The sequence below is a fragment of the Astyanax mexicanus genome, chromosome 22, assembly GCF_023375975.1.
Source record: "Astyanax mexicanus isolate ESR-SI-001 chromosome 22, AstMex3_surface, whole genome shotgun sequence".
Lineage (NCBI taxonomy): Eukaryota > Metazoa > Chordata > Actinopteri > Characiformes > Acestrorhamphidae > Astyanax > Astyanax mexicanus.
Genome location: NC_064429.1, coordinates 5,613,765 through 5,639,152, shown reverse-complemented (window position 1 = coordinate 5,639,152; position 25,388 = coordinate 5,613,765). Strand labels below are relative to the sequence as shown.

The 25,388-nt window shown below is 36.9% G+C and overlaps 1 protein-coding gene across 1 annotated transcript in view; it reads right to left on the bottom strand.

The window, feature by feature from the left end:
• sfrp1a (secreted frizzled-related protein 1a) overlaps window positions 1-20,820 on the bottom strand; it is a 35,029-nt gene extending 14,209 nt beyond the window's left edge. Inside the window, exons 1-2 of the mRNA XM_007238123.4 lie at window positions 20,002-20,820; window positions 8,096-8,170 (exon numbers count right to left, since the gene is read on the bottom strand). Of these exons, the coding sequence (XP_007238185.1) occupies window positions 8,096-8,170; window positions 20,002-20,521 (595 nt within the window). The 5' untranslated portion in view covers window positions 20,522-20,820. The remainder of the gene's footprint in view (window positions 1-8,095; window positions 8,171-20,001) is intronic.
• Window positions 20,821-25,388: the final 4,568 nt, after the last annotated feature.

Here is a 25,388-nt window from a genome sequence, read left to right as displayed (position 1 = left end):
TACAATGGGTTATGCATTTTTATAAGTGTTTTCAATGTTTATAGTACCTAATGAATGGATTATATGGTAAAAATGTGTTATAATAGAGTCTAATAGAGATGAGATTCATAGAAAGTGTTACAGAAGTTACTACGGTAACACTTTCGGTAACACTTTCTATGAATGTCATTTTTATTAGACGCTATAACCACATTCATAACATATTATAATGCATTCATAAGGCATTATAAACATGGCTATAACCCATTATAGCCATGTTTATTAAGCATTATGACCTGTGGTCATAATACGTTATAAGCTGTTAACATAGTATATCTCTAAGCACTTTACTTAGAGCGCACAAAGACCTGTTATAATACATTATAATTGACTATAATTAATATTATATTTAAGACTATTTAAGTTATACATTGATACATTGATGTATGTTATACATCAATAATTTCTTGGTATTGATGTATAACATGTTATAAACACAGCTAATAATGCATTATAATCACAGTTCGTGATGCATAATAAACATTGCTATAATGAATTATACATTTTTTTAAATATGTCTAGCCATGTTTATAATGCCTTATGAATGCATTATAATGTGTTATGAGTATGTGTATAGAGTCTTATAGAGATGACATTTAAAGAAAATGTTACCACACTTTCTATGAATTTCATCTCTATGTGGTTAGAGTGTCTATTAAAGATGACATACATAGAAAGTGTTACCAAAGTTACTACTTTAGATTTTACTAGCGTTTTAACACTATAACGCTAATGCTGTTAATGCATGGGACTTTTCTTCATTCCACTGCTGGAAACCAGTTCGGGTAACGTAAACCAGGTGACAGGTCAATACTGACCATTCATCATCAGCTCCGTCCCCAAACCCTGCTCTCGCTTTCTCTCCTCAGGGCCGCTGACAATAGCCTGCTATAGACCTCCACTCGGGGGTCATTCAGGGGGTTGGCGAGGGGGTTGCCGGCGGGCTCGGCCTACACAAAGCTGCCTAGAGAAAAGATGGCTCTCAACTAAAGATGGCTTAGCCCACTGGAATCCCCGGCTGAATGAGTCTTTAAGGGTTTTGTGAGAGTCTAACCCAAACCAGCGCTCGGGTCATTCTGCAGAAACGTCCACTTTCACAACGGCAAAATGCATCAGACTGTTCACTAACACTTTCTATGAATATCACGTTTATTACACTCTATAAACATACATAAAACAAATTATAATACATTTATAAAGCATTATAAATATGACTATTGTTTTTTTAATGTATAACAGATATTATAGCCATGTTTATTTCACATTGTGATTCGTGATCATAATTACAGCACCATCAGCTCTGATTTTAAGATGTTATATGTCAATTCCAAAAAAAAAAACTTTGATTGTTTTAACTCATTTTATCCTTATCCTTTATTTATTTTTTTTTCTTAAGCTGTGAGCTGTGAACTGAGCTGTACACTCTCACACTTTCATCATCAAATTAACTAGAAAAAGAAACACAGAAACACAGAGAACTCTGTAACTATTAAAAGTAGACATCTTTCTTTAAAGAAATTACAGATGAAGCCAGAGAGTGGTGAGTACTAGGGGTGGGCGATACGGCCCTAAAATAATATCACAATACTTCCTAATATTTTTGCGATAACGATACTCTTGGAGATATGACAAAACACTGAATTACATAAATAAATTCAAGAATACACTACTGCAACAAATGTAAATGAAAATGTAATTTTATTACTACATACGATATTATATAGCACACCCCTAACAGAGATATTAAAAAATACAAGACTTTTATCAGATTTGTAGAATAAATGATACTGGACAGATATAATCTATAAAATCTAGTAGATTTATAATGGGAAATGAGAACAGTGTGAATTTTTCTTTTGCTAAAAACAGTAATAAAAAAAAAAGTAGTACCCTTATGTGATAATTAGGGGTTATTGATATGGCACGATATTTCAGAGTATAATATCGTTCTTGATATTCAGAAACGTGGGCGAAAATATTGCGTACGATATGATATGGCACACCCCTAGTGAGTACTGTTTCTTAAACCTTCGGAAAACTGCTACAGGAAGACGTCTGGCTGACCCACATGGAACCGACAGCTTTAGCCTTTAGCTCTTTAGCTTAACGTGATTGGACGAAAGCTCAGTTTCAGCAGAGATGAGAAGAATTAGAGGTCTGACCATAGTGTTAACTTTGCAATGCGCAGTATTATTATAATTATTATATAACTACAAAGCTTGTAGAAGAATGCAGATGGTCATAATGTGACTCCATACGCTTAGGAACCAATAATGGACGTTTCTGTAGATTGGCCCCTCCTCGTGGAGGTAACGCCCACTGGGTTGGGTCCTAATGGTTATGGCGGTTATGGCTTGGTTTAACAGCCGTTGTCAGTAATAAACCATCACTACCGACTGTCTGGATTAACTCCGGAAGCCAAAACCGCCACTGTGACACCAAACCAAAACACCGTCCATCTTAATAATGGGTGAGAAGCCCGGCTGGTTAATGTGGCATGGTGTGCAGCGCGGTACGGCCGGGCAGGTAGAGCAGAAAGGAATGCAGAGCTGCAGAGCGAGTGATTGATTGACTGTTTCTAGCGCCGGGACTCGGCTTGTTTTCTTGCTTTCCCAAGAAACCGGGAGGGCTGGAATGAGCGCTAATGCAGAAGGTCTGGACGGCTAAGCCCTCGCACATGCTAACTGCAGAAACCTTGGCAAGGAGGGGAGAGAGACGGGGGCATGAGGAAAGCAAGCAAAGCTCAGAATGTCTAAGGTTTTGTTTGAGGGACGTGGGTTAGAAAAATAAGCTCAGAATTTATTTATTTTACTTATTTCCTAACTGCACGGCTAGTTTTGAGTTTTGAGAAGATTCTTATGGTTTTAATAAAACTAGGTGAACGAACAGAACTCTTATTGTACAGACTTATTGTACAATCACTGCAAAAAACTAAATCTTAGCAAGTGAAATTTTCTAAATTTAAGGCAATAAATCTTATTTTCTTCTCTGATAAGACTTTTTGTCTTACTAGGCATTGTGTAGGTGTTCGATTATTTTGCTTATTTTAGGGATAATTATCTCTCTTAAGCGGTCAGCTGTTCTTCGGCGGTGGCTAGCGGCGCTGAAGCGTGAGAATCCTCCAGTTAGCTGCAATGCTAGCGGTTGGTAGCGACTATGGAGGAGAGGGTTTTTGAGTCAGGCGCATTAGTGCCGGACAAATAAGCTGAAGTTTGACGCTTTTTTCCTCCGTTTTTATTTTTCCTCTGAACAGCTGGGATGTACAGACCACCCGACTGATGGTACTTTGAAAGCAGCAGCTGTACGAGCAAAACAATGCACCCACCCAGCAGAGCAGCGAGAGGTAACTTTACCCAAAGTCTAGATAAACTGACAGTTAAAAGATAACATAGCTAGCGTTAGTTACTTATCTAGCTCTCTTACCATAGCTAGCCAACGCTAGCTAACTAGCTAACGCTAACTAGATGAAGCTAGCTACCCAGCAAGCCTTCTAACTTCCAAACTGAATGGTTTATCAACCAAACAGCGCCTGGGTGTTTTAATATCCACTTAAATCATGTACGTTTCATTCATTCTTAATGAACTCTGGACTTTACATGTTAAATAGCTAAATGTATATAAACTAGCTGGTTAACTGGATGGCAGTAGGTTACCTGCTGTGGACGGTCTGCAGGCTTCCTGCATGGACCTCATGTAGAGAGAGAATAGACGCCTCCAAAACGTCTTGCTCTCAGAAAAGCATCTAAAAAGTTCTGCTCGGGTTTATACAGGAAAGATCTCTGAGTAAATGCTCCAAGTTAGCCTAGTTCAGCTTCGTCTTCATCCATAATCTCCACAAACAACAAGCTCTTTTACGCTAGTTATGTACCTGGACTCTTCAACCAACCAAACTCGTGACGTCACCAGTGCTGCACGGTGGGAACCGGCAACATGGCGGCGCACTAGCGCAAACGCAACAAACATAAATATATTATTATTATTGTTTAGTGTGTAAACATTTTATATAAAAAAAATCCCCCCAAATAAATCCCATTATATTTAATCCCTTAAAAAACTGAACAAACTGAAATGTTTCATGTCCACTTTAAACTAATCTCTTTTACGCAAACAGAGCTTCTTCCATTACATCACTCCACAAAGAGTAAAAACAATCCAGCACATCTCTGGAAGCTTGTAGAGAGTAATAAAGAATATCCCCGAATCAGCAGGACCGGCCGACCCCGGCGCAGAGGTCAGCCCCGCCGCTGTTGTCACGTCTATTGGGCCAGACAGGAAAACAAACATCCCAATTTACGGCTCCGAGCGGCAGCCAAATAAAAGCTTTAGGACCCGCGTGAATTACCTCAATTCATTAGTTACAGAGTAGTGGCCTCTAAAAGGGTCATCCACACCGTGACATGGATTTACAAGGGCTGAAAAGGACCTGCAGCTGTTATTCTAAGCAGAGAGGACAGTTGTCTTGTGCTGTCGTAAAATGAAACGATTGACAGCTCTGCACGAGGCTGCAGGGATAAAATCTGCTAAAATAAAAATGGAAAAAGCTCTTAAAATAAAGTGCATCCGATATATCATATATATCACCACTGTCACTTAAAATCATGCTCCAAAAACGGGCAAATAAATTTGTCTCTTCGGACTTTTCAGATCGTGAAAAAAATAAGAATTAAATTATGCTGAAATTGGTCTGTACTTAAGTTATGTTATTTTGGAACCACTATTTTGTATCATTTATTTATTTATTTATTTTAAAGAAACTGGATAACTTACTTATGTGTGCCTACAAATAAAAAGATAAAAAATAAATAAATACAGATACCCCTGATAAACTGGGTAAATAGATGGTTATAGAGCCATTTTTGTACATATCGTAAAATGTGGGAGCATGTGGGCCTCCACAGAATACAGTGCTTCTAGAACCCCTAGAAAAACCCTTAAACTAGTTTAGGACTACACATTTGTCCTACCTAAATACAGGGATTAGCCTAGCTTACCTAGCTGCTTTGATATTAATGCTAAGAAAACCTTACCTAGCAAAGAACATCTATCATTACTTAAAAAAAAAAATAATGCAACAGACTCTGTTATTCTTCATTAAAAGCAATAACGAGCTTAAAGAGACGTCGACAACATAACTGCACTTGAACTGCTGTTCATTAGAGCAGAACAGGCAATCTCGACAGTGCATTAGAATGCACTTTCCAAATTACGGAACACCCAAGTCAAAAACACAAAAGCCATCTTCTGTATTAATAACAGAAGCATTAAGAGCAGAGACAGTCGCGCCGCGTTCACTCCGCTCCCAAGACGCTGGCCTGTTATTAGTCCCGCGTATTAGAAAAAACTATGCAGGAGGAAGAGCGTTCTTTTATAAAGCTCCCCAACTTTGGAATAGCCTCCCTATTAATATACGGGACTCAGACACACTCTCAATCTTTAAATCTAGACTCAAAACATTTCTATTTGCTCAAGCTTTTGAGTAATGTCTCATTACAATTTTCTTCCTCTTACAGCTTATCCAGCAAATATAAACCCTGTCCTAATCATCTGCTTTCTCTTTCTCTCCCCATGTCCCGAGCTGCTGCTACCAGTGCCCATCCCACTCCAGCAGAGTTTTATAAAACCATTCTAAGCCCTTTCTCTTCCCTCCCCTCTCTGTTCTCTATCTCTATCTTTCTCACATGTGCTGAGACGCCTGGCCGGCCGGTCTTCCTGGATGCGTCCGTCTGTGGTTCCAGCTTTCAGGAATCAGCCCTGTCCTTCTACTCAGAATTATTACACAGCCCTTCTAACTTCTGCTTTTTTTTCTCGTTCTTTCCTTTCTGTTTTCTCTATCTATCTCTTTTACATGTATGGAGATGCCCTGTTCCTGATGTTCCCAGCCTGGCTCTCCACTGCCCGCTGTGTCGTTCTCCGGCTCTGCAGCCCTGCACTGATTACCATTAACACACTCAGTATCTGTTTCTGTATTAGCCATAGCTCTATAGTTTGTGCCCATCACATTCTTATATTCATAAATTAGTACCTGTTATATTAGCCATAGTTCACATTAATTCTCTGTACTGTTTTTGTTCTGTTATTTGTTTGTTGTTTGTTTGTACTGAGCGGGTCAACCCGAGTAGGATGGGTTCCTCGGACTGAGTCTTGGTTCCTTCCAAGGTTTCTTCCTCTTAAAGGGAGTTTTTCCTTGCCACTGTGTCACCATAAAATTGGCATCTCTGTGGTGCTGCTCATAAGAGGCGTGGACCTGTTTTTCCTGTAAAGCGGCTTTGTGACAACCTTTGTTGTAAAAAGCGCTATATAAATAAAATTGAATTGAATTGAATTGAATTGAAACAGCTTCTTCCCACAGGTCATCAGGATGCTAAACAGCCAGTAGCAGTATATCACTTTACTGCACTTTCGAAAAAACCTTACAACATTTTTTGTTTCTACATAGTTTATCTCAGGGGATGGCAATTGTAGCTGACCCTTGGTTCAGACCATTCAGCCTCATGATCATGGGACTCTATTTTTTTAATGCATTAGCTCTCCAACCATTTTAAAAATGATAATTTACTGTAAAAGGCAGTTGTGGGGGGACTAACAAATATCAATAACGGCTGTCTGATGCCCGCAGGTCAGATAAAATCTTCTGGAATCTGGAATCGCGTCTTGGAAAGAGAAAGAGAGAGAATTTTTTTTTTTTTTTTTTTTAGAGGGGAGGTCCAAGGTACCTCCCTGAAATAAATCTTTGCAGCTTGGGATGTCTGAAAAGGCATGTCCTGTTCTTTTGCCAGTAAATTGGATAAAGTAGGAAGAGTAAAGTAGTACGGGAAGGCCTGTGTCATCCAGGTTAAAAGCCCAGCATTTTTTTTTCCAATATTATTCACCCCTATGACCCCTATCTATGTCTGTATAGCCACTGGTCTTTGGGCAGATAGAGGCTGTGCTTCCAAATAAGAATGATAATGCTAAAATCTGTTACCAAAATCAAATACTAGCTTAATATTCATACACATTTTATCCCTTGACCTAATTATAGTGAATTTACTCAATTTAATGCATCTGGGTTTGACAATTATTGTTTGTTAAAGGAGAACTCTGATGTAAAATTGACTTTTGTTGAAGTAACACATGATAAAGAATACACCTCCGATCTCCCATAGTTTTCTAAGATCCAGTAATATTGTGCTTTTTGCCCATCACTCTGTTTAACGGCCGCTTCCGGGCATATTTTGCCCCAATACATTCATTTTTACACAGCTAATCAGGCTAAAATAGCTCCACACCTCATTGGTAGAATCCAGAGGGCTCCGACATTTAAAACTAAGCATTAAACACTTTAAAAGTTTAATAAAAAACACTGTTTACACCCCATACTGCAGGTAAATCTCTGGGCGCCACCATCACTGTACTGATAATGTCATAGACATATATACATAGACTCTGCATAGCCTGCCTCGTGGCTAAGCAGCCGGCTCCCAGTGCAAAAAAACAACAATTTATTGGGGCAAAATATGCCCTAAAGCAGCCATTGTACAGTGTGCTGGGCAAAAAATAAAAAAAATGACTGGATCTCAAAGCTGTGCAAAAAAGTTAGTAATCTTTTTGTTATGTTTTACTACACCAAAAGTCCATTTTACACCAGAGTTCTCCTTTAAGTTTACACCAGAGGAGCTACAAACTAATAGATAATAATAAGCTAATAAGCTAATAAGTATAGCAATTACCATTTAATAAATAGCATTAATGGCTAACTGCATGTATAAAGCATTTGAAGCAATTGCCTAAATTTGTGTAGATTTGTAAACTAGTCTTGACTCTACTGTATAACCATCGACTAAAGAACAGGCAGAGCTGTCTTGGCCTGCAGCCTTCAGGAGAATCCAGGCTTGGACCCATAAGGTAATATACAGTAGGTGCGGGATTTGGCCCTAAGTTTAGGAGGTTTTGGTCGCCCGTTCTCGCCAGGGTTATGTCAGTGGGAGCGTCGGGGCTTTGGCCATCTCAGATTTCAGTTCTGCAGCACAGTGTTTGTTACAGAGAAGAAAAAAGGGGGTTGTTTTGATGTTCTTACCAAACTCGCTGGCACATATGTGGTCCAAAATAGCGTCCACCTCGTGGTCACAGGGAGGGCAAATTGGAGAGACACCTAAGAAGAGGATAGAGAGAAAATAAGACCTCATGTCAGGGACAGTAATCCTGCAGCACAGCAACACCCCATCAGTATCACAACCCACGGTAATACAGACCAAATGTTTTCTTTCCTCTGCTCTCTTTAAGCAGCCAGACTCTGATTTACTCCTCCTTGTATCGTTGGAAAGTTTGCGAATGCCGGTAAACAGTGGGGGAAGGGAGGCAGCAAGTGGGGGAATCAATGGGTTGGATGGAAATGTGTTTAATAATCTACCTTTTTCAATTTTTAAAGACATAAAGAGCTTTACCAGTCTCAGATTTACTATTAATTTACTAGTGTGGAGGCTAAGAGTGTTACTGAATGGGATAATCCATAAAAAAATGCCACAAAAACATACAAGTTGCCTTTTATATGATTTACAGAAGCATTAGAAACAGAAACTGCAAGTTCTGGAACAGTTTCTTCCCAAAGGCCATCAGCCTGTTAAACAGCCTGTAGCAAAGTGCATAATAAGTTTGTGAATGCATATTGTGTTCATAAGAAAGAGTTTATTGACTTTGTTATACTATTTACTATGCAAAGTATTTGTTTATAATGGCCAGTGATTAATCTCATCGCACAGGAAATCACATCTTTACCCAAGATGAACCAACAATGATAAAGAAGCATGAACACCAGAACCAGCAATTTCAGACATAGCTTCTTCCCACAGGCCATCAGGCAGCTAAACAGCCAGTTGCAGTCATAAGAAACGGTTATCTTTATTTTTTTGAAACTATGTACTATAAAAAGAAATGTAAAAAACCTGTTCATAATCTCATCGCACAAAAAATCCCATCTTTAATAAAGATTAACCTACCCTCACATCTTTACTTCTTTGTATTTACTGCACCAACCAAATTTTTTTTTTTTTTTTTTTTAGCTTTTCTACGCATTTTAAAAACTAGTCTCTGAAAGTTTGGGTACACTGAATAGGATAAACCATGAGAGATGGCTAAAATCCCACTGTATAAGTCATCTCATCATACTCAACATCTGTCTTAATTAAAGAAGCATGAAGACCAGAACCAGCCAGTTCAGGCACAGTTTCTTCCCACAGGCCATCAGGCTGCTAAACCGTCAGTATAAAGTGTACCAGCCCACAGCCCTTAGAGCTCACTTTACAGCACTTTGTGCTTATCAGACCATGCCTTGCCAGTTTATACCAGTTTTTGGATACAATTGTTGCTCTTAAGGGGGGTGGGGGGGGGGGGTGTAACCAGCTAATGAAAGGATGGGGCAATCACTTTTTCACACCTTTCCCTTTTATGCATTATTAGCTTTAAGTCAAGACAGGGGGCAAACACTTCTTAGCTTAGCGGACCTATAACTTCAACTTGCGTGAACTGATCTTATCTACAATCTATCAGATAAAACCCATTATATCATATATATTCCTCTAAAAAATTAACTCATATGTTTTTTTTTCAAGGACTAACATACAGCAGAAGCTAGCATGCTAAACCTATTCTTTAGAGCCACAAAATAATATATAAAAAAAATAATGTGGGCCAGTTTTATTTTTTCCATAGACTTTCCACCCCCCCACCCCCCTTTCAGAGCAGTATCATAATGTCAACCCCCCCCCACCCACCCACCCACCAACACCAACATCTTTGTCTGTCATGGTAATTTGCGGTAAACAAACCCCGAGCCGCATCATTTACACATGTATGTCAACAACTGTTACCCGGCTTACTGTGAAAGGAGCAGCAGATTCTGGACAAGACCCCCAGGACCCCCGAGGACCCCCCCCGAGACCCCCGGCCGGCCCGGCCCAGGAGCATTAAAAGGCATTAAAACCAAAAGAGGCCCCCCCGTAGTCATGGAAACAGGGGTCTTAAAGTTAGTGCGTGAAATCTGGCTAAGTGACCGCTGTTATTTAAGATTACAGCCATCCTTCTTCATTAACTGGGCTTACGGCCGAAACTGCACTACTGCAGGACGTTATATATGGCCGTTACCGGGTGTTTAGGGTTAGCGTTTGCAAGACTATGGAAACAGAATTGCGTCAAAAAACACAAAACACATTTACACAACTTTCCTGCAACCATGAATGCTATCAAACAGGCAATCAGCCAAGACAGGCTTGGGGTCTGAAGTTTGAAGCTAATTGCTAATGTAGATAACAAGTAATGGAAGCTAATCTACTTTAATTATCATTATGCTAACAGCTTAAGCAACATAAGTAATCATCACATGTTAAGTAAGCTTGAATCGTGTAGTTTATGTGGTTTCTGATATGTATTCACTGTATAGCATAGATCAAAGTAATTATACTGTTGGGAAAAGTATGACATACAGCTCTGGAAAAAAAGAGACGACTTAAAAATGATGAGTTTCTTTGATTTTCCCAAATTGAAAACCTCTGGAATATAATGAAGAGGAAGATGGATGATCACAAGCCATCAAACCACCAAACTGAACTGTTTGAATTTTTGCACCAGGAGTAAAGCAACATAAAGTTATCCAAAAGCAGTGTGTAAGACTGGTGGAGGAGAACATGATGCGAAGATGCATGTTTAAGACTCCAATTGCAAAACTGTTCACCAATTTACAGAGGAAATGAATAAATATAAATGCTCCAGATTCGCTTTCTTATTTCAGTTTTAGCTGTATTTTATTTTTTCACATCCAATGAATTTGGCAGTTCTTTGAATTGTGTCACTGTATTGAAATACAACTTGTGTTTAACCTCAATTTATCAGTTTCTAAATTAGCTTCTCTAATTTTGCTATTCAAAATGAACATTGTTGTTTTATTCTATAAACTGCGAACAACATTTCTCACAAACTCCAAATAAAAATATTGTCATTTAGAGCATTTATTTGCAGAAATGGCTGAAAAAACAAAAAACAGGCAAAGAAACTTTCAGACTTCAAATAATGCAAAGAAAGCAAGTTTATAAAGTTTTAAGAGTTCAGAAATCAATATTTGGTGGAATAACCTTGGTTTTTAATCACAGTTTTAAACATGCATCTTGGCATCATGTTCTCCTCCACCAGTCTTACACACTGCTTTTGGATAACTTTATGCTGCTTTACTCCTGGTGCAAAAATTCAAGCAGTTCAGTTTGGTGGTTTGATGGTTTGTGATCATCCATCTTCCTCTTGATTATATTCCAGAGGTTTTTAATTTGGTAAAATCAAAGAAACCCATCATTTTTAAGTGCTCTCATTTTCCAGAGCTGTATACGAAGAAAACAATACTTTTTTAAAGAAATTGTATGTGAGTAAACAGCTCTAATTGTCCAACATCAAAACAGTCCACCAGTTTTTTTTTACAGCAACAGGACTAATATTGCTTCAGATTTACATATTGTGTTTTTTTACACGTTTATTCTTAATATGAATCCGGCAATTATTCAAATTATGTAACGTTCGTCATGTTATCATGCTTTTGTAAGACCCATTAGGCTCTAATTTAGTTTTAGGGAAGATTCAACTATTTGCATTCTCTATTCTATTGGTTTTATTCTTTAACCCTTATGTGGTGTTCATATTTTTGTTACTCGTTTACTTTGTTACTTGTATTTAATTCAGCAAAATTAAGCAATTTTACATTAAAATGCTTTACACATGCTCGCTTCACCTAAATTGCAAGCAATATAAACAGCTTACATGGTTAATATTTGCCCTTTACCTTTCTTATGTTACATTTCTTTCAAAAAGTGCTACTCTTTTTTTTATTAGTTTTTTAATAAAATGTAAAAGAAAATGAATTAAACTAAAGATATGAGTAGAAAATTTGTTTAGTTTTAAATTTACAAATGAAGCAATGTTTATTAACCCTTGGCCAAACATACTGTATGTAATATAAATGTGTGTGTGTGTGGGGGGGGGAGGGGGGGTACAGTGTGTGTTTATCGAAAATGTGTTTTGATATATGTTTCTCACAAAAAATGAGCCAATGCCAATGAGTTTGAGTTAGAAAAATATTTTTTTAGTATCATTTGATGAAAAATGAAAACGGGTACCACAGACCCGAACACCACACAAGGGTTAATAAAACGTTGGAAATTGGCTAAATTTGATTTTTGTTGCTTAAACTACTTTGAAAACCACTTGAATGGTCTTTAATTATTTCAGGAGGCTTTTTATCTCCAGATCTTCTCCTGTTAGGCAGTTGTGTTATCAGTTGCAGCTATTTGGCGGATGCGTGTGAAAGTGGCATGGTGGTGAAAAGAGCTTTTGAAAGCAGGTGCCTACATTTTTCCAGCCAGCGCCGTGCTTTTAAGATGAATTATCACCTTCTTCAAACCCGTCCCCCTCAGGACCGGTGTGATTTGTAGCGATGGGGACGGGCGAATTAAGCGGGAATCGTTTTAAAAGCTCCCAGGCCTTCGATTGTAGAAGAAACGGCCGTGCTGATCCGTGTTGCTGCGTATGGAATCTTGGCTGTGTTTCAGTGCCTTCTCTTGAGTTCCCCTGCAGGCCTCATTTCAATGCCGTCATCAAAAAAAAAAAAACACAGCAAATGGCCTGTTCCCTTTCTCCTCCAACAGCAGAAGCTTTCTCTCTTCACGCTGCCCTGCAGAGGTGCTACAGACTATTTGTGCCAACTGCCAAAGTCTGTTTAATTTTCCACAGACTGTTAAGAGTTTAAGTGCTCGGGCCCCAATAGGTCACTACAAACGCTTAACATTAGTGGAGTTTCTGGTAAAACTTGATAAAAGTGATAAATAAAAGTTAGAATCAGGGTTAGGATAAAAAAAATCTACTTTCCTAAAAATATATATATATACAGAGATTATTGAAAACCTCTGGAATATAATCAAGAGGAAGATAGATGATCACCAGGAGTAAAGCAGCATAAAGTTATCCAAAAGCAGTGTGTAAGACTGGTGGAGGAGAACATGATGCCAAGATGCATGACAAAAACTGTGATTAAAAACCAGGATTATTCCACCAAATATTGATTATTTCTGAACTCTTAAAACTTTATGAATATGAACTTGTTTTCTTTGCATTATTTGAGGTCTGAAATTAAATTTATTTTCTGCAAATAAATGCTCTTAATGACAATATTTTATTTGTAATTTGGGAGAAATGTTGTCTGTAGTTTATAGAATAAAACAACAAAGTTCATTTTACTCAAACACAAACCTGTAAATAGCAAAATCAGAGAAACTGATGCACTATGCATCTGCATTCTTTCTTAAAACAAGCTAACATTAAGAATCTTAGCATTGAGAATGAGCAAAAGTATCTAAGTTCCTCCCTAAAATAAGCTAAATTATCTACATTACTTCCTGATATAAGCAACATTATCTGCAAATATTTTGTGAAATTAGCAGAAGATTAAACATAAATGTTGGAATCAGGGTTAGGATAAAATTGCATTTTGCTTTGATTGAATATACACCTGTAAACAAAAACTACTTGTCTAAAAATGTTAAAATATTACAAAGTCTAAAAAATGTCTAAAAAATCCCTCGTTGTAATTGAAGATTTTAGGATAAGCAGTATACAGCTGCATGCTTTCTTAAAACTAACAAACATTCTGAATTTTTCTTTTAAAAAATAGGCCCAAAAGTCCCATTATGAAATAAGCTGAAGAAAGGTCTTAAATATATATATATATTATAAAATGAATAATATGTTTACAATAAGTTCCTTTATTCCTTTATCATTTTTGGAATTGTAGTTTCTAAAGAGTATATTTTTTAATGTTTCCAATGGAACATTTAAGCAGATCTTATTTTTATAAGATTTGTATAAAGTGTAAAGATGCACAGTAATCAAAGTTTCCACTCTGGAGGAGTTCAGCACATCTAAGCCAAGCAGCGTTTAGGAAACCTTTAGTTTGAACACTGTGGTGAAGTTGGTGGCCTGGTTTGCTTCTTTGTAATTTACTCCAGTTTTAATCTTCAGGTTGTTTAAACTGATTGCTTTGGAAATTCCCACATTCCCCAACTGTTTTCTTAAAAAGTTTAAAAATAAGCTAAAATATCTATATTACTTCCAAAAATACACTAAATTATCTACATTACTTCCTAAAACAAGCTAAAGTATCGACATTACTTCCTAAAATTAGTTAAATTATGTACATTATTTACAAAAAACAAGCTAAATTATCTACATTACTCCCTAAAATAAGCTACATTATGTACATTACTTCCTAAAATAAGCTGAATTATCTACATTACTTCCTAAAACAAGCTGAATTATCTACATTACTTCCTAAAACAAGCTAAATTATCTACATTACTTCCTGAAACAAGCTGAATTATCTACATTACTTCCTAAAATAAGCTAAATTATCTACATTACTTCCTGAAACAAGCTGAATTATCTACATTACTTCCTAAAATAAGCTAAATTATCTACATTACTTCCTAAAACAAGCTGAATTATCTACATTACTTCCTGAAACAAGCTGAATTATCTACATTACTTCCTAAAATAAGCTAAATTATCTACATTACTTCCTAAAATAAGCAAAAGTATCTACATTACTTCCTAAAACAAGCTAAATTATCTACATTACTTCCTAAAACAAGCTGAATTATCTACATTACTTCCTAAAACAAGCTAAATTATCTACATTACTTCCTGAAACAAGCTGAATTATCTACATTACTTCCTAAAATAAGCTAAATTATCTACATTACTTCCTAAAATAAGCAAAAGTATCTACATCACTTCCTAAAACAAGCTAAATTATCTACATTACTTCCTAAAACAAGCTGAATTATCTACATTACTTCCTAAAACAAGCTAAATTATCTACATTACTTCCTGAAACAAGCTGAATTATCTACATTACTTCCTAAAATAAGCTAAATTATCTACATTACTTCCTAAAATAAGCAAAAGTATCTACATCACTTCCTAAAACAAGCAAAAGTATCTACATTGCTTCCTAAAACAAGCTGAATTATTTAAACTACTTCCTGGAACAAGCTAAAATATCTACACTACTTCCTAAAACAAGCTAAATTATCTAAATTACTTCGTAAAATTAGTTAAATTATGTACTTTACTTCCTAAAACAAGCTAAAGTATCTACATTACTTCCTGAAACAAGCTAAAGTATCTACATTACTTCCTAAAACATGCTAAAGTATCTACATTACTTCCTGGAACAAGCTAAAGTATCTCCATTACTTCCTAAAATAAGCTAAATTATCTACATTACTTCCTAAAATAAGCAAAAGTATCTACATCACTTCCTAAAACATGCAAAAGTATCTACATTGCTTCCTAAAACAAGCTAAATTATCTATTTTACTTCCTAAAATTAGCTAAATTATCTACATTACTTCCTAAAATAAGCTAATATATATCCATTACTTCCTAAAACTATCTAAATTATGTACTTTACTTCCTAAAACAAGTTAAACTATCTACATTACATCCTAAAATAAGCTAAATTATCTACATTACTTCCTACAATTAGCTAAATTATCTACATTACTTCCTAAAATTAGCTAAATTATGTACTTTACTTCTTAAAACAAGCTAAATTATCTACTTTACTTCCTTGCTTGGACATTCCCACATTATTTATGAGACATCTACGTCATCCAGTCTTTCTATGTTTTTTTGCTAAGGTACTTTACAAAAAAGAAAGAAAAAATAGAAAAATCTCTACAACAATGGAAAAATTGGGGAAATTTCTGGGAAAAACTGTTTTGTTGATGCTGAAGTTTCTCAGAACTTGACTCAGCACATACTGGAAATAAGTCAACAAGAGCAAATGCTGTTTGTCTGCAGAAACTGAGAAAAGTCGGTGGTGAGAGATGGTGAGAGGAGCTGCCACCGGCTGATTCTGCTGTTCTGCTGAACCCCCGTTACTCCCTGCATTAGCTTATGAAAAACCCATGCTAATAGAGCCGGCGCAGCGGCACGGCGGGGGGCTGCTGGGGTACCCCCCCTACCCCCCCCCCTCCTCAGCTCGGCAGGCCGCTATCTTCTAAAGCCTCTATTCTTCCCTCCTCAGGTCTTTTCCTGCGAGGATGGACGAGGTAGTGGATAACCATTCGCCAGAGCAGCGAGGTGCTGCTGCTGCTGCTGCAGAATCAGGGAAATTAATCTACGTTTAATGATTTTTAGCTTTTGGATGACGTCCCAGTCGTCCTTAGCTCTTCTCACCCAACACCCAGCAATCAATTGCTCCCAGCTGTTAAACCAGAACTCAAATATTAATCTGACCTGAACCTTCAGACCCAAACCTTTGCTTTAGAGTGGATTTAGAGTTATATACTCTGGTTCAGTCGCAGTCTGAGTTGTCTAAGTTGTCTGAGGGATGTATACACTGTTAAAAACTTAAATTACACAAGTCTAAAAGGCTAAAAACAGCAAAAAAAGCCTGAAAAACAAAAGTCTGAGCAACTTTAATGCATTTTAAGTTGAGTAAGCAAGAACATTTTTGAGAAAATTGCAGTAAAAATGTTATTTAAAGCTGTTTTGTTAGTATTAGTGCAGTACAGTTCCACTAAACTGAAGAAAAACAGTTTTTTAGAGGGAAAATAGAACTGGATAAATAGATCTGTAACAATACTGATCATGGTGTGATTTTAAAAATTAATCACTGTTGGGCGGTACATTTAAAAAAAGCTTTATTTAAATAGTTTTATTGTTTTCATGCAATTTTAAAAATAAAATTATGGAGATTGATGTTTTTATACTGCATAGAAGCTGCAGAGTGAATCTACTGTACTTCAAAAACTTTTAATGAACTCTTTAACGTGGCATTCATTTACATATTTTACACTTCAAGTTTTGTATTGTTGTGTTTGCAGTTTACAGTTTTGACTACCTTGAAAATAAATGTAAAGGAAACCATAGTTCAAACATTGGGTAGATATACAGTTCTGTAAAAAAAAAAAACATTTAAAAATGACGAGTTTCTTTGATTTTACCAAATTGAAAACCAAATTGAATAAAATCAAGAGGAAGATGGATGATCACAAGCCATTAAACCACCAAACTGAACTGCTTGAATTTTTGCACCAGGAGTAAAGCAGCATAAAGTTATCCAAAAGCAGTGTGTAAGACTGGTGGAGGAGAACATGATGCCAAGATGCACAAAAACTGTGATTAAAAACCAGGGTTATTCTACCAAATATTGATTTCTAAACTCCTAAAACTTTATAAATATAAATGCTCTAAATGACAATATTTTTATTTGGAAATGTTTATGTTTCTTTACATTTATATTGTTTATAACTTACGACTGTCTGTAATTGAAAGAACTGTGAAGTAAAATTTAATAGTACAGTGTAACTGCTTGTTTTTGTTGTGCATATGACAATAAAACTCTTGAAACTTGAAAAAATAAAACCTAAAGACAAACATTGCATCAAAGAATTACAATGATTTACAAAAGTAAGTTTGAGTAAGGGGCTTCAACATGTGCTTTAAAAAAAAATAAATATTTATATTGTATATCTAAAAACACCCTTCATACCAAGAAAGTCTAACATTAAGATTAAAATTAAATAAAATTTGTATTGTGTTTAAATTAATATGTGTTGAAACTGTGCTTGGAATTTTTTATTCAAAGCAAATTTGCTAAAGCGTAAAATTTCCAAAAGACAATGCAGCAGGTCCTTCAACGTAAAAGTCCTTAACTATCTGTAGCAGTGCACAAACGCCCATGTAATACATTTACTTGACCTTTACAAGTACAATCCCTCATTTTCTCATCTAAGCTAATTCTCTGAAATAATCTGAAAGAAAACTCTTTTAGGCAACAAAAGGTGGATCTCTGTAGCTGAGAATCCGCAAACAGATGCTGTCCGCTGAAATAACATTACACTGCCTTTAAAGAAAAAGCCCAAGTGTGGATTCTCACACCGAGCAAAAGGTGTGGGAGAATGGAGTGTGGGTAAATTGACCCTAAATGTATACAGTATGCACAATTAACATGCCCTCACATGTTATTTAGGGGGCAAAATGTAGTGTCGCAGTTAGGGTTTGTAAGGGGCCAGACTAAACTGTGGGTTCACTAAAGAAAACGGGCAACCTGAGCCTCTGTTACTGAGCTACTCTTCCGAGGAGTTTTAGTTCTCAAAATAACGCAGCTTTTTCCTAAATAAAGCAACTTTATTTAGTGTCTACACCATAAAAAAGTGACCCTATTAAATAGAAACCATGCTAATAAATGTCTGATTTATGCTTTAAAAACTACTAAGAATTGGTCTATATGTTATATTTTGTATTTATTTTCTCTTTATGTGCAAAAAAATAGCAAAAATTGAAGACTGTTGGTCATACGACCAAGAGACATTGGGTTTTATCCTATTTTTAGGTGTTTAAATCAAATTAGAAAAATACAAATACAAAACACTGTAAATAAAAATATAAATTAATTTTGTCTTACTTTTCAAAGAAACAGCAATTTCAAAACAACAACGTTTAAATATTAATTTATGAACATGTTTAACACCCCAACAGACCCACTATCAATGCATAATAGGACTTAAATTGTTTGTTGTTATTATTATTATACTCTTTATTTTCAGGTGACTATTTTTGGTTGCTGAATATTTGGCAAATCCCTTAAAAACTTTAACATAATCCTAGTAAAGAATATTGACATATCATTCAGGCAAATATGGCATCCATCAGATGGTGCTTTGATAAATATTCATCAAAATAAATGTCTTTGTCAAATAGACCCAAATAATTAGCGTAAGTGGATCTTACATATTGTTATTTTCACTTTCCAACAATAGAAATCAAATGTTGCTAAAGAAAAAATAAAAAAGTATCCAAGATTACCACTAATAAACTCTGTATAGCAAATTGATAGAGCTGAACTCTGTATCAGATTTGACTAAAGGAAAATAAAGGAGTCCATTGTCTAACTTTTGACCAACAGAGGATACAGACATTTTTGGACATTTTTGCAAGATATTTGACACATTCTGCGCACCACACTCTTCATTGGTTGGGCAAATTGAGGTTGGTCATTTTAATAGCTTAAGCCCCTGAAGACTGTCACTAATAAACTCTGTATAGTAAATTGATAGAGTTCCATTTTTTTCCATTTAACATTGATTTGTATCAGATTTGACTTTGGAAAATAAAGGTGTCCAGTGTCCAACTTTTGACAGAAGGTATATATATATATATATATATATATATATATATACAGACTATTGGTGGACATTCTGTGCTACTCTTCACTCTTTATACATTTTTTGGGCTAATCGGCTAATCAAGGTTGGTCATTCTTTGAGTGCTTGGACCCTTTAAAAAATTGCCACCAAAAAACTCTTCATAGTAAATTAATAGAGATCAACTTTTACATTACAAGCAAAATAAAGGTGTCCAAAGTCCAACTATTGACCGGCAGCGATTACAGACTATTATTAGACATTTTTGCAAGACATTTCAGACATTCTGTGCACCACACTCTTTAATATTTACACTATTTATTGGGCGAATTGAGATTTGTTACACTTTGAGTGCTTGGGCACTTGAAGATTGCCGCTAATGCAACTCTACCAAATGGACTTTGGAGTTTGGTTTGGTTTAAATTTAACAACAATTTGCATCAGATTTTGAGAGACAGCGTATACAGACTATTGATGGACATGTTTGCAAGACATTTCAGATTTTCTGTGCGCCATAGCCTTAACTTTTTATACTATTTGAGGTCTCCTGAAGACTTTGCAATCATGTTTTTACACAGCAATTTTAGCAGCAATTTGCATCAAATATAACTATAAAGAATAAAGGTGTCCAGTGTCCAACTTTTGAAAGACTGCGTGTATGGACTATTGGTGGACACGTACAGTATGCAAGTTTGCAAGTTTCCCCAGTAGTGGGAGGTGTGGAACTCAAGGTACTCACCGTTGGGAAGGGCACTTTCTGAAGCGTTGGGCGCACTGAGGCAGACGTCACCCTCCGGGAACTTGTTGCAGGTCAGCATCTCAGGCCAGGGGAAGCCAAAGGCCTGCATGATGGGCGTGCATGCATCTCGCACATCCTCGCACAGCCAGCGGCACGGGTAGATGGGTTGATCCAGACAAACCGGGGTGAAGAGGGAGCAAAGGAACACTTGGGTACTTGGGTGACAGTTCTTGTGCACCAGGGGCACCCAGCTGCCGGCCTGTTGCTTGACCTCGGCCATGGTCTCGTGCTCCAGAAGGTTGGGTAGGCGCATCTGGTTGTATCCGACGCCGTGGCAGAGTCTGAGGTCATCCGGGATTTCCAGGCACTGCGGCGGCTTTACATAGACTTCTGGACCAGTTGGGAAAAGCTCCCTCTTCCAGGTCAGGTACTCGTACTCCGAGGACTGGGTCAGGCACACCAGGGACATGAGCAGCGGCACAACGGCCTTCCAGGGGCACAGGAGTGCAGGAGGCTTCATTGTGGAGGCAGGCAAAATGCAACCGCCCAGAAGTGGAGACCCAAATAATTAAACAAATAAAAAAAAAAAATCAAGAGGTCAATGGGGTGATCTTTTAGAAAAAAACGACTTTTGGTTGAGAGAAAGGGCTAAACTCAAAAAAAGCTAAATGCCTTTTTTTGTAGGCAAGAAGAAAAGTGGTCAATGGATTTGAAGGTGCAGGAACTCCTTTCTCTTTTCTCTTTTCTCTCTCTCTCTCTTTCTCTCTGCAAGAAACCCTGTGAACACTTCAGCTCAGACTGATCCTCTTGCCCACTGCCTTGCTTCAAATGCACCTCAGTGGGAGACGGCAGGAGACCGGGAGCCAATAGGAAACTCTCTGCACCTTTTGGCTTTCACGTGTCGGCCAAAGCGTGCAAGCAGCCAATGAATGGAAGGAGCTGGCAGAAATGTCTCCGCCCCCACCCACATACCCCCCTCCCTTTTCTCACCCCACCTCTCTTCTTCTATACCCCCTCCTTTACCCCCTCTCAGGGTTTAAGGCAGCTCTGAATAATGCTTCAAGTCTTTTCTGCAGAATCAGATTCAGCTGGGCTGAGTGCTCAACATTTTACAACATTTCACAACGTTTTACAGCTTTTCTGTAGCTTGTAGCTTGTAAATGATTATTGCCAAACATGCTGAAGACATATAGTGGACTGTAAATTAGTATACATCCAAAAATCAGGTTTTACATGTTTTATATTTACAGCATTTAGCCGATCTTAAGCTCTTATCCAGGTCAACTTACAAGGTTATTCCCAATACAGAGTTAAGCCAATGTAGAGTTAGGAGTTAGGAGTTTTGCCCAGGGACTCTTATTGGTGTAGCACAGCCTTGTCCCCCAGACCTGGACTTAAATCCCAGTGTCCCACATGGTAGCTTACTGGCAGGCGGCGGTGTTATCCACTGCACCACACCAATTCCTGCATTTTAAACCTGCAACACTTACTAAACAATTGACTAAAACGTGACAGTGAAGCATTTTTTCAGACTTTTAAATTTTGCTTTTTCTTCTCAGAACACTAAAAAGATATTTTAGACACTGATGATACCAAGGGACGAAGTGTTTCAGGTGTTATTCTGTCCTCTTCTTACTAAAAACATCTAGACGTGGTTAACACAAGGCTTCTGTTTTGCAAAGGAAAGTTTTAAGAGGTTTTTGTGAATCTAACTCTCTATATACTGTGTTTCAAATTATTACACATATTATGTATATTTTTTATCTGAGATTTTCCTGGATTGCCAATACAAATGACAGTCAGTATATTTTCAAGTCATGACCCGTTAAGTATAAATCCAATTTTACTAAACAAACCTCCCAATGATAAAACTGAAAATGCACTGTGATAAATTTGTCTGGCAGAAACCTTCCTCGTTTTGCCTTTATATGCAAAAAAATAACAAATAAAAAAAATGACTGTGCTCTGAATCAGCCACAAATCGCTTCACAGTGCGATGACCACACTTCAGATTTTATAACTTTATACCCCACTACTTTATTTCACACTTTCCTTAGCAGCAAAGACGTCATTTTACTTTCCCATATTGCTTGAAACCTGTGGCCTGCTTAACCTATAATGTGGAACAGTGCAAAAAAAAAAAGTATCATTGTGAGTTTTGTTCAATAAAATTGGATTTATACTGACTGTGATTTGCACTGACCATTTAGGAAAATTTGAGAAATATATAATTTGCATGATAATTTGGAACACTGCGTAATGTAGAGCTTGATACATATTTTGAGCTCATTTAAAAAGGTAATCAGACCAACATGCACAGTCCCCCCTCTACACTTCCCCCGAACCCCCTCCTGTTCACTCCAGGTTTCCCAGCGTCTGAATAAGAGCTAACATGGGTGTAGCGCTAGTCTGAAAGCCTGTCTGAACTGGTCTATTACTTAATTAGTCTCTCTAAGTTCATTTGGGACTATAATCACCCCCCTCCCCAACACACACAATCCCCCACTGCTACGTTAAAGGTTAAGATAAGGGGGGGGGGGCGGGGTAATCTCAGATCTGAGCTGTTCTTTTGTTAATGACGTTAATGACCTCATTACGCTGCACACTGCAGAGGCTCTTCGTTTGCAACCCCCTTCTTTATGCTCTCTTGTGGTGGTGTGGTGATTTTTATGCATTTTCTTAACGTGCAAAATGTTGAATAAGTATACTGTATTTTTCAGACTATAGGACGCACTTAAAATCCTTTAATTTTATATTAATAAAAATCTACAGTGCACCTCATGTATGAATTTTAAGTCAGGTATTAAGGAGCAGTAAAGACACTCTGCTGACGTACAGCGATATAAGGATGAGTTTTTCTTAGTGAAGTTGCTGCAGCACTAAGGCTGGGTGCGGCAACATTAGCATTAGCCGCTAACTGTGCTAAGCGCTAGCTCTTACGCCATTCAGAATGGTGAGTATATCGTACTGTATTCTGCGTGTTTACCGCGTTCAAACAAGCTACGCCAAACAAACCACTAGCTGATAGCACCCTAGGTTACTGGAACACTATCGGGTGGCATACTGCTACTGCATACTGCATACTACCCTACTATATATAACACTACGGTTAGCGGCTAATGCTAATGCTGCTGCACCCAGCCTTAGTGCTAGAGAAACTTACTGTAAATAAATGGAAGTGCTTTTCTCGCCAAAATAAACAGTTTTCAGAAAAGAAATCTGTGTAGATTAACTTTATAAAAATGTATAAGGATTACAGTTTTGTTTACTTAGCCACTTCCTCCTTTTTTCCCAATTAGAAGGGAAACACGGCGACACCCTTGCTCACTTCGATGTAGGCATCCTAACTAGTGTCACTTAATGCACCTTATAATCTGGTGTGCCTTATTCTCTGGAAAATACGGTATTTTTGTCTTAAAAATGTTCATTTTACTCATGTTCTATACTTCTACTAGCATTTCCCGAGAAAAGAAGCAAGTGTCAGACCACTGGGTCAGCCATTCTTTGGTATACCTGGTGCAGAGATGGGTTAGGGCCATGCTCTCAGGGGCTTAAATAGTGGTGGTTTATACTGTGTGAACTGTTAACAATTTTTTTGAATCCTGTTCAAAAAAGCCTTAAGTCTGTAAACCTCCACCCTTTGACTAAAAAAATGAATAGAAATGTGCTATTTGATCAAAGTCGCCACAACTAAACCAACACATATTTGGTGCTCTTCGTCCGAACACACGGATATGGGATATTGTCTTGGCTTAGGTCATAAATAGCGCAAGATGGATCTTGTTTCTCATTCAAAACTCCCATTAGAATGGTTATATAATGTGAATTATGAGGTTATATGATGTGAATTATGAAGTGTCCTGTGTAGAACTGTGTTTGGGAGTGTATGAAAACATACAGCTTTGAAAAAAATTTAAGAGAGCACTTAAAAATGATGAGTTTCTTTGATTTTACCAACAACAACAACAAAAAAAAAAACCTCGGGAATGTAATCAAGAGGAAGATGGATGATCACAAGCCATCAAACCACCAAACTGAACTGCTTGAATTTTTGCACCAGGAGTAAAGCAGCATAAAGTTATCCAAAAGCAGTGTGTAAGACTGGTGGAGGAGAACATGATGCCAAGATACATGTTTAAAACTGTGATTAAAAACCAGGGTTATTCCACCAAATATTGATTTCTGAACTCTTAAACTTTATGAATATGAACTTATTTTCAATATCTGTATTTGGAATTTGGGGAAATGTTTTCCATAGTTTATAGAATAAAACAACAACTTTCATTTTACTCAAATATATACCTATAAAAAGCAAAATCAGACAAACTGATTCAGAAACTGAAGTGCTCTCTTAATTATTTTCCAGAGCTGTAGTTCAACCTTTAAAAACATGTATTTAGCAACATTATCAGCATCATCTTGTTCCCTCAGAAAAGATGAGCAGAGTTGTATTGAAAACAGTATATATTGCACATCTCTGTTTTTTTTTTTGTTAACCTCATCACTAATGCTACGTTTCCTACATCTCGACTTTTTTTAGCATGTGTTGAAGGACGGATGTAAACAATACATGGAATTATTAACATAACAAATTGGGTTCATATTACCAATATTAACATTCTACATAGTAAATGAAAGGGTAGAGTGATCCAGACTATAAAGGAACACATATGGAATCATGTAGTAACTTAAAAATGTTAAACAAACCAAAATACTCTGTAAATCTTGCATGCATGGTAACTCTAATTAACTTATCCTGTACAACAGAGGAACTCTTGCTCTTCCTTTACTGGGCCAGCCCTGATGAGAGCCAGTTTCATCATTATCATTTTTATGTTTTTCATGGTCTTTGTGATGAAAGCACTTGAGGATACTGGAGGAAAGTTCTTGAAATTCTTGTTTTCAGATCGACTGACCTTCATTTCTTCTTAAAAAACATTTTTTTCTTTATTTAGTCGAGTAGTTCTTGTTTCTCATAATCTGGATTAAAACATCATCATACTCAAATATTCACTATTATCTGTATCCCTGTAACTCTACCTCTTCACTACTTTACTTTAACTGATGCTCTCAAACACTTAAATTAAGAGACAAGAAATTCAAGTTTAATTAACTCTTGACGAGTTCAGCAGCACAGCTGTTAACTGAAAACCTGAATTCCAGGTGATTCTACCTCATAAAGCTGACTGAGAAAACTGTCTAATCTAAGAATCTAAAATATAAAACATATTCTGGTTTGTTCAACACTTTTTGTGTACTGAATAATTCCATATATGTTTCATACATTTGATCAGTACTGTATATAGTATATGCTACAGTCATGCTTAGTCTTCGCTTGTGAACCACTGGAGGAAAAACGGGGGTAAGTAGGGGGTATGGTGGTACAC